At 44.3% G+C, this 10,855-nt stretch overlaps 1 protein-coding gene across 1 annotated transcript in view; it reads right to left on the reverse strand.

The window, feature by feature from the left end:
* Positions 1–6,233, reverse strand: part of MFHAS1 (multifunctional ROCO family signaling regulator 1) — a 92,564-nt gene extending 86,331 nt beyond the window's left edge. Inside the window, exon 1 of the mRNA XM_075862331.1 lies at positions 2,862–6,233. Coding sequence (XP_075718446.1) covers positions 2,862–5,742 — 2,881 coding nt within the window. The 5' untranslated portion in view covers positions 5,743–6,233. The remainder of the gene's footprint in view (positions 1–2,861) is intronic.
* Positions 6,234–10,855: the final 4,622 nt, after the last annotated feature.

A 10,855-nucleotide genomic window follows, 5' to 3' on the forward strand; every position in this document is an offset into this window, starting at 1 on the left:
TCGGAATACCCCTTTAAATGCCTTTTACACGGGGGCGATAATCGTCTGAACGATTGTTAGTGTGAGTGAATATTCCCAATCATTGGCCAATGTGAACATGTGCATCTAGCGAACGATCACTGATAATTCGCTCATTTGTCATTGATCGCATCTTTTATGCTGACCCAAAAATGATCGTGTCGCCATTTGCCTGTCGTTTGTAATGGCAACCGCATGAGAGGAGAAAAGAAAACCGATCGCAGTTACAAAAAAATAATATCTGCGATAGCCGCTAATTTTAGAGTAATCAATCCATACTAAAGGAAACCAGCCAAACTTTGATATCTTTGCCAGTTTCTCTTACCTTCATAGGTCTGTTCTACATCATCTAGGATTAGGCTCTTCTATAGTCCCTGATATAGCCTGCATGTACTCTAGATCATACGAGCCAAGATGTCAGAACATCCTCATCCTCCACTTATAGGCTGTGTTATGTTTTTATCTAAATCATTTTGTTAGAAAACATCTCAATGTGAAAACATGTGTCAATGACCTCAAAAGAAACAGGAAAACGTCTAGTGATGCTATTATGGGACACGTTGCAGCTGTTTCCAAGACTCAATACTAAATATATATATATATATTCATAAAGGAGTATAACCTCTGGTACATAGTTTCACAAATATAATTTATAGGGGTATTCCCACCTTAGACATTTATGGAAGATCCACGAGACATGCCATAAAAGTCTGCAACTATCTTGAGAACTGGAATCACTCGTCCCAGCCCCATCCCCCTGGGTGAGAGGACCCCAACTCCAGAATTTCTAATGGTAATTAACCATTAAACGGTCTTTCAGACTCCACAACGAATAACTTCGCACCTGCAAGTGGGTGACAATTATGCAAATCCACACAAAAATCTGCAGTATTTCCGCTACGTGTTGACCCGGCCTTATGACAAAGTCATGAGATCAGAACTTTAGGACTGAATTTAATAAACACTATTTTCTGAACTAAAGATTCAGAAAACTATCATCTAGGCAGGTTTTTTTTTCACGAATTAGAAAAAGGATCTAACTTTGTAATAATAACCTTATTACTAATGGAGATTATTTTTGATTTTGTTGAAACTAGCAATATAAACCATGGATACTTTCATTATGGTTGCCATGGTTATGCCCATGAATCTACGTATACACATAAGCATATCTTCTACAGTCTACACTAGATGCCTCTGATCATAACCACGGCAACCGGAAAGAAAACATCCATTGTTTACATGCTCTTCTGCATTCATGACTAACCAGCTTTATTTCTAAGATGTTAAGAAATTATTATTATTAAGAAAGATGTTTAACCCCTTGAAGACCCAGCCATTTTTTGCCTTAAGGTACTAAAGAATTTTATCGCTTTTACCTCTCAGCATTCTTGCGGTCATAACTTTTTTTTATCTGAGGACGACATACTTGTATGAGGCCTTGTTTTAGCTGGGCTAATTGATCTCCACAAGAATCCAGAATTGTCACCCACTTGCAGCTGCGAAGTTACTCATTGTGGGGTGTGACAGACTCCTTAGAGGGGTTTTCCCAGAATCATAAACTATCACCCATCCACAGGATCTCTGATAATTTTCTGATCGCTAGGGGCCACCATCGATCGTGAGAATGGGGGTCCCGAACCCTCCGTTTCTCCTCACTGCTCGACCGCAGTGAGGCGGACGTTAAATGGAGCGGCGGTCAAGCATGCAGGCTGCCACTCCATTCAAAGTCTATGGCAATGACGAAACAGCCGAGTACAGCACTCGGCTGTTTGTATCATTCTTATAAGCAATGAATAGAGCAGCGGCCGCATGCTTGACCACCGCTCCATTCAAGCTCCTCCTCACTGCAGAGGGCGCAGTGAGGAGTATCTGGGGGTTTGGGACCCCCATTTTCGCGTTCGGTGAGGGTCCCAGCGAAAATTATTACCTATTCTGTGGTTAAGTGATAATTTATGATTCTGGGAAAACCCCTTTAATGCTTAATTACGATGAGAAATTCTGGAGTTGCGGTTACCTCATCTGGCTGTATGCGGCTGGGTCGGGTGATTTCTGTTCTCGAGATCGTTGCGGGTCCTAGAGCTTTGACCCGTATCTATCAGACATTAATGGCATATTCCGTGGATATGCCATAAATGCCTAATGTGGGAATACCCCTTAATTGTAAATTACATTTGTAAATCTAGTCATCGTACATATATTCAGTATGGAGTCTTGGAAACAACTGTAACATGTCTCATAACAGCATCAAAATAAAGAACAATTTTGGGTACAAATATGTTGGACTACGATCTATCTGCGTATGGGTCTAGATCATTTACAGGATATCCCTGTGATATTAACAAATGGGGATCCCCCTTTGTTTTCCTCTTGTATGCTGCAGTCTGCTTTGATCGCAGCATGCAGGAGGTCATACTACGAACATCAGAGGTTTCTAAGATTTCCGTCGTTTACACAGGACCGATGCGGTGTATTACAGCCGTAGTCCTGCTCCTGATTGAGTGGGCACAATGACAGTGCCCACTCAATCAAAGCACCGTAATAGTACGGCGCCGATCTGCTTACTAGATGTACTGGTGAAGAACATTGTTGTGGGACATTCAGACGGTCAAGAAAACAATCCATTACATTTCAAACCAGAACCGACATATTTGCATCTTAAGGTGGCCACATCGAAGAATATTTTTTTTTGCACATTTTTTTTTTTTTTTTTATAACAAACTCAATATACATGTTCCAATGCCTCCTAGCACAATCCATTAAACAAAACATCATAGTGAAAAATTACTTGAAATGAACAGCATCGTCTATAAAAGTTTTCCAAATGACAAACAAAATCTTACCTGGGAAGGTGTGTGGATTTGGTGATCCTCTCTTAAGGCACTTGGAGCATAGAACATGTACTGTGTAGTATAGGCCTGGCCATTCTTGTAATAGTGCATTCAGTTCTTCCACCAAGGGTGTTATTGCCTGCCATGCAGTCCATATATTAGGCAGTGAGGCATGGCTGGCAATAGACAAAATGTCGGACTGTAAGGCTCCTTTTGATGGTCGAAAGCTCACCACAACTGGCACTTTCCCCCTGTAGGCAAAAATCTGAAACTTTCCATCTGAACGGTGCACTATATGACTATTGATCTGGACAGTAAAGCGGGCAAACAAGCCAGGTGGGAATATAAATGGAAAGCTGTATTCTATCTGTAGCTGTTCAACCGCAAGAGATTGTCCTGATATGTTTGTACCATTGATCCAAGCCTCTGCGTGAGGCACCTCGTTCTTTACATAACATGGGAACTTATACCAAGCAGTGGCCCCATTCAATGGTTTAGACTTGGGTTTATTGATACAGTAACAGAGTCCCATCTTCTCCAGAAGTTCTAGTATGAGCTGCAAGTCTTGTTGTGTTTTGATATGCGGCTTAAGTAGTAACTTAATGACATGAGTGGGCAACAGTCCATGAAGAAGAAACCCTTCCACGTAATGATGTAACTGGGTGACCCTCAAGTCGTCCACATTAGGGTCACCCATAAGTTTCTGTAATAGCACAGAGGCATCCCTCTGGAAAAAGACATTCAAAATGTCGATCAGTTTTGTCAGATTATGAAAAACATACTCTTTAAGAGTTGCATTGTCTTCAAAGTAGAGCAGCTTGCCGCTCTCGTGTAAGTAGGATAGGGCACTCTGCAGCCGGTCCTCAGTTAGGCCCGCCTGTAGGCCTAGGCGAGCCGAGTCCCACCAGGTCAGCCAGAGCTCCTGAGGTTTAAAGTGCAATTCTTCCAGCATTTGCCAGGATTTGGGAAGAACTCTATGCAAATTTGGAAAAATCTCTCTGTGTTCCGCCACAGAAAGGAGCTTTTCCCTCAAGCGCCTAATATTAGAGTGATTGTGGCAACTGACACAGAGGACCGGGGAGAGGATCTGAAGACGGTTATTCATTAAATATTGGAACTGGGCTTTCTTCCTCCTCAGATTCTTATCATTGACCCCATAATAAGATGCATGAGGGTTTGAGGCACGCATGTCATAGTCTTGGCTGAGAGCTTCATCAACAGTCTGTGCCAGATTTTGTAAGGTCTCCGAATCCTTCTTCTCCTGTAGAGCTATCTGGTGGTGTATATCAAGACATTTCTCCTCAATGTCCATCTCCTGACATAAATCTGCATGAGTCCCTACTATGCATACAACTGCATGTGGTACCTTGGCACTGATAAAATGTAGAAAATAGCCTACAGATGTATAAAAGCGCTTAGAAACATAGGACTTTAGATTAACTGCTAGGATATATAAAGCACCGGGGGAGAGGAAGAAAGGGTTGATGATGTCATAGCTCTGGTCCCCAGCTAAGTCATACACTATAAAAGTAAGTCCTCGCTCTGCATCAGCTGTCCAGTTAGTGACCTCAATCCCTGTATTTCCCAGAATGCAGCTGGCTTGCTGACCATCAGTCAGGCAATGTCTCAGCACAGTTTTGCCAGCATCCTTCAGGCCTGTGAGGACTAATTTTAACCTTGGCTTGACTGCAGGCTGTGAATGGGCAAGTTCTTTCTGATAAGCAGCAATGTAAGGGATCCCTTTCATACACACCTCATAAGGAGGCTGAATTAAAGGGTTGTCTTTGATCTTCCAGATATTGACTTTGGACAATTTCCCAAAGTTATCTGGGAGAATGGCTATTTGGTTACCTTGCAATACCAGCTCCTCCAGTAAGCCGAGCTCCACAATGGTGTCTGGCAGGTACCTTATTCGGTTGTTATCCAGCCACAAAGTGACCAGCCTGAACAAGCTGGAAATGCCCTCTGGCAGCACAGTCAATAGATTCCGGCTCAGGTAGACCTCCTCCAGCTCCTGGAGACGCAGCAGGGTCCTGGGGAATTCCTGGAAGGTGTTGGAGGACAGGTTAATCATCCTCAGCTTCTGCAGCCCCCAGAAGCCCCCAGGTAAGGACGACAGGTTATTGTTGTCCAGCATGAGGCTTTCTAAATTGTCCAGCTCACAGAAAGAGTCCTGCAAGTCGCAGAGGCCAGTGCTGCTCAGCCACAATATCTTCAGAGGCTTCATGGCCCGTATGCCATCAGGAAGGGAGCCGGAGCAGCTGCTGCAGAGCATCTTGTTACCAGAGAAGTCCAGCTCCTCCAGTGCAGGTAGCTGCAGGATCTGCTGAGGGAAGCTGCCCATCTGGTTGTGGTCCAGGTCCAGGGCTCTGAGGCGGGCTAGCCTCTGCATGGTGTCAGGAAGGTGGCTCATACGGTTGAAGCTCACGTCCAGCTCCTCCAGGTGCACCAGGGAGCCGATCTGCCTGGGCAAGGTCTGCAGCTTGTTGTGGCTCAGGCACAGCTTCTTCATCTGGCTCAGCAACCCCACCGCTTCTGTCAGGCAGGTCAGCCGGTTGTGGCTCATGTCCAGCTCGGTGAGCCTGCCCAGCTCGTACACAGCAGAGGGGACGCTGAGGAGCTTGTTCCTGCGCAGGATAAGGACGTGCAGGTTGCCCGCAGACAGGCTCCGCAAGCCATCGGGCACGTCCTCCAGGGAGTTGTTGCCCAGATTCAACACCTCCACATCGCCCAGGTCCTCCGGGAGGATGAGCTTGTTCTGCTCGCTGCAGCTCAGGGTGAGCTGGCGGAGGCTGCTCCGCAGTTTCCTGGAGCGCAGAGCCGCGTCCCTCCATAGCCTGGCAGTCTTCAGGTCACAGGCATCCTTTGGTGCTGCTGTTGCTGCCATCATCATGAAGACGGGGAGGGGGCGCCTGTCAGCGCTGCTGATGCATCATGGTGCGCTCTTCACCATTCACCACACACCCTGCATGTGATACTGACAGCCTAGTGCAGCGATGGTGGCACCGCCTCAGGACTGGAGGGAGGAGGAGGCTGGAGCACACAGCACGGCACCTCCACTCACACACAGGAGCCGCCCGCTGACATGGTGACGGCCAGGACATGCTTCTTCACCCCCCTCCATAGGAGGAAGGTGCCGGGAAAAAATGACGGCCACAAGCTAGCGCTGCCTTCCCGCCTCCCTCCTGCCGATACAATGATACTACGGCAATGGTGGCAGATAGAAGGCGCCGCAGGGAGGGGATGCAGCTATTGTCTGTGAAGACGTCTGCTCTCCCCTGGACTGAGAATGAGGGGATGTCTTTGGTGAAGGCGGAGTGCCGGCGCCTCGCTGCTATATTGTCAGTTCTCCTTCTCTGTGGAGATGACTCTTAACCTGCTTCTTACCCCTCCCTCTAAAATCACAGGGTGGGGACTGACTGGGAAGGAGACATATCACAAGTGAAACTGCACTTCCCTGCTGGTGTCTGTGGAAATCAAGCGCCATCTAGTGCTTACGGCTATAATTGCAGCTGTCTCCAGACGTAAGGCGCAAGACAGTCACCGGCGTGCAGAATAGCAACATGGTAGTCTCTATAGAGAACGCTGAGTCTGGTGGTTCAAATAGGACTTTGCCCACTATCATATGTCTAAGGGTATGTTCACACGAGGGCGTCCGTTACGGCTGAAATTACGGGGATGTTTCAGCCTGAAAACATCCCCGTAATTTCAGCCGTACCGGCATGTGCAGGCGCTTGAACGCCGCGTCTATTACGGCCGTAATTAGCGCTGCTATTCATTGGAGTCAATGAATAACGGCTCCAATTACGGCCAAAGAAGTGACAGGTCACTTCTTTGACGCGGGCGTCTATTTACGCGCCGTCATTTGACAGCGGCGCGTAAATTTACGCCTCGTGTGAACAGACAAACGTCTGCCCATTGCTTTCAATGGGCAGATGTTTGTCAGCGCTATTGAGGCGCTATTTTCAGACGTAATTCGGGGCAAAAACGCCCGAATTACGTCCGTAAATAGGCCGTGTGAACATACCCTAAGAATTCTAAATATACTACATACTGTCTATATAAGTCTAATGGATATACATGCAGATAAAAACACAACAATGGGATTTTCCTATTGACATGTTTGTGATAATAGTATAAAAACGTGTACAGTGAAGGAAATAAGTATTTGATCCCTTGCTGATTTTGTAAGTTTGCCCACTGTAAAAACATGAACAGTCTAGAATTTTTAAGCTAGGTTAATTTTACCAGTGAGAGATAGATTATATATATATAAATAAAAAAAAAACAGAAAATCACATTGTCAAAATTATATATATTTATTTGCATTGTGCACAGAGAAATAAGTATTTGATCCCTTTGGCAAACAAGACTTAATACTTGTTGGCAAAACCCTTGTTGGCAAGCACAGCAGTCAGACGTTTTTTGTAGTTGATGATGAGGTTTGCACACATGTTAGATGGAATTTTGGCCCACTCCTCTTTGCAGATCATCTGTAAATCATTAAGATTTCGAGGCTGTCGCTTGGCAACTCGGATCTTCAGCTCCCTCCATAAGTTTTCGATGGGATTAAGGTCTGGAGACTGGCTAGGCCACTCCATGACCTTAATGTGCTTCTTTTTGAGCCACTCCTTTGTTGCCTTGGCTGTATGTTTCGGGTCATTGTCGTGCTGGAAGACCCAGCCACGAGCCATTTTTAATGTCCTGGTGGAGGGAAGGAGGTTGTCACTCAGGATTTGACAGTGCATGGCTCCATCCATTCTCCCATTGATGCGGTGAAGTAGTCCTGTGTCCTTAGCAGAGAAACACCCCCAAAACATAATGTTTCCACCTCCATGCTTGACAGTGGGGACAGTGTTCTTTGGGTTATAGGCAGCATTTCTCTTCCTCCAAACACGGCGAGTTGAGTTAATGCTAAAGAGCTCAATTTTAGTCTCATCTGATCACAGCACCTTCTCCCAATCACTCTCAGAATCATCCAGATGTTCATTTGCAAACTTCAGACGGGCCTGTACATGTGCCTTCTTGAGCAGGGGGACCTTGCGGGCACTGCAGGATTTTAATCCATTACGGCGTAATGTGTTACCAATGGTTTTCTTGGTGACTGTGGTCCCAGCTGCCTTGAGATCATTAACAAGTTCCCCCCGTGTAGTTTTCGGCTGAGCTCTCACCTTCCTCAGGATCAAGGATACCCCACGAGGTGAGATTTTGCATGGAGCCCCAGATCGATGTGGATTGACAGTCATTTTGTATGTCTTCCATTTTCTTACTATTGCACCAACAGTTGTCTCCTTCTCACCCAGCGTCTTACTTATGGTTTTGTAGCCCATTCCAGCCTTGTGCAGGTCTATGATCTTGTCTCTGACATCCTTAGAAAGCTCTTTGGTCTTGCCCATGTTGTAGAGGTTAGAGTCAGACTGATTAATTGAGTCTGTGGACAGGAGTCTTTTATACAGGTGACCATGTAAGACAGCTGTCTTTAATGCAGGCACCAAGTTGATTTGGAGCGTGTAACTGGTCTGGAGGAGGCTGAACTCTTAATGGTTGGTAGGGGATCAAATACTTATTTCTCTGTGCACAATGCAAATAAATATATATAATTTTGACTATGTGATTTTCTTTTTTTTTTAAATATAATCTATCTCTCACTGGTAAAATTAACCTAGCCTAAAAATTCTAGACTGTTCATGACTTTGACAGTGGGCACACTTACAAAATCAGCAAGGGATCAAATACTTATTTCCTTCACTGTATAATCGGTACATTATGACGTCAGATACAGAGATCCACAATGCTACTTAGGAACCGCTTATCTCTTCCTGTAGACGCACTCACCAGTGTGGTTGGCACTGTTTGGGCGATTTTGTGGATGGCACTAATATCCATGTCATTGCATGCTGGGTCCACAAACATGACAATGAGACTAGTGTATTCTAGTGTCACCAGATCTCAATCCAGTGGAGCACCATTGGGATGTGATAGAACTGGAGATTCACAATAATTGGCACAAACATGGACCTGCATCTGTTTCCGGTGACATTTAGAGAGCAGGCAGTCCTGTAGCACAAACATAGGCAGCGGACAGGGTGTAGATATAGGGCTGCAGAGTTGAACATGGGCCCTAAGGGGCCCAAAGGCCCCTCTGCCACATAAGGAGGCACCAGTATCATTAATGGCACATGGTATGTGGGGGGCCATGTTACAGATTTTACATTGGGTGCTTTAATTTAGGCTTCTGGATGTGGGGTTGGGTTGTCCTTATAGCTGCATATACAGCAGTGGATAAACTACCACGAAACACTGTCCCTACTCAACCAACCAATGCTGTTTACATTATCCCTATATGCTAAAAGCAGAATACCCCTTTAAAGGGGTTGTCCAAATAAAATAATTTATCACCTATCCACAGCATAGGTGATAAATGTATGATCACGGAAGGTCCAACTAATGGGACCCCAGCGATCATGAGAACGAGGGTCCTGTGTCCCCTATTTGACTTGTGCGGTGAACATGTGTGCGCTCAATTCATTCTTTATGGACTGACGGAAATAGTTGACTACAACGCTCAACTATCCCTGTGAGTACCATAAAAAACTAATGAAGCAGTAATGCGCATGAGTGTCCTCTGCTACATAGAAACGGGGGTACACGGGACCATTTTTTACTTAGTCTGTGAATAGGTGATACATGATTTTCGTGGGACAACCCCTTTAACAGTTCAGAGCAGTTCTGAAAAAAACTGGAGCTCACTAATACTACAATTCATAGTATGTAGACTGTTCAGCAATGTTTGGTGATCATTGCTTTAAGTACTATAGTATAGAAATTTGCTTTATTTAAAAACTCGCTCTCTGAGCAAATATATTCAGAATCTGTGTTGAATTGGGCAATATGTGTTTTGCCTTATACATGCTTGGCTATACAAAACATGGCAGCAGTTCACACTGACAACTCTGCTGGATGATGGCCATGCCCTAGCAAATGCACCAATCCTCCAAAATGAGACCTGTTCATACAGATATACCATGTTGGTATGTGTCTATGTATGTGACATGGTGTGAATTTAGCCTAAGGATATATTTACACTACAATTATGGCTTCAAATCTTAATTGAGCCATGGCCGGCATGATCCCATTAACCTATAAAGGGGTCCATCATGTCTTTATTGGGGTTCTGATGTGTTTGATAGCAAGAATAGCGCTGCAGACCATGCTATTCATCCTCTTCAAAATTGTACTTTGTAAGACCAACTTTTTGTCTGTTGGGGTAAGTTTCTACCAGCTTTGCACATTGCTTTTGCCCTTTCTTCTTGGAAGATTTGCTGGATGACGCTTGTCGACTAGTACCATAGATTCCAAATTGGTTTGATTTCTTGGCTTGGACATTGTAAAAGATTCATCTTTTAGTTATTCACCCACTACTATTTTGCTGTGGCCATGGGATCATTTTCCTATTTATTTTTTTGCTTACTTAGGTTTTGAATTTTGGTCAAAATGCTCCAGGCAGTGCCTATATATAATGAAGCTCCTATTTCCGCTAAATTGATTCACCAGTGCTCACTGGGATATCAAAAAACGTGATATTATTTTGTAAGCTTTTCCTATGTTGAGTATGTCGATAATTTTATCTTTCATTTCATTAGACTGATCTTTGGTCTTCATTTTTACGGATTGACCAATGTTACTTTAAATAGTTTTTTTTAATCCATGTTTTATTTATAACCTATTGTTAATAATTCACAGCTACAGGCCAAATGTAAGCTAATCGTTAATCTGTGCAAACTAGAGAAGGATTATGGAAGAAATTGTGAACATTCTTTAATTTTGTTACCTGTATACAAATAGACTTTACATGTAAATTGAGAACTATAAGTACCCCAAGACCAAATCAGGCACAGCCATAACATTAAGACCACTGACAGGTGAAGTGAATCATTTTGATTATCTTGTTTTAATGTCTCCTGTCAAGGGATGATACAAATTAGGCAGCAAGTGAACAGTCAGTT

Source organism: Rhinoderma darwinii, chromosome 1, assembly GCF_050947455.1.
Source record: "Rhinoderma darwinii isolate aRhiDar2 chromosome 1, aRhiDar2.hap1, whole genome shotgun sequence".
In the NCBI taxonomy this organism is placed as follows: domain Eukaryota; kingdom Metazoa; phylum Chordata; class Amphibia; order Anura; family Rhinodermatidae; genus Rhinoderma; species Rhinoderma darwinii.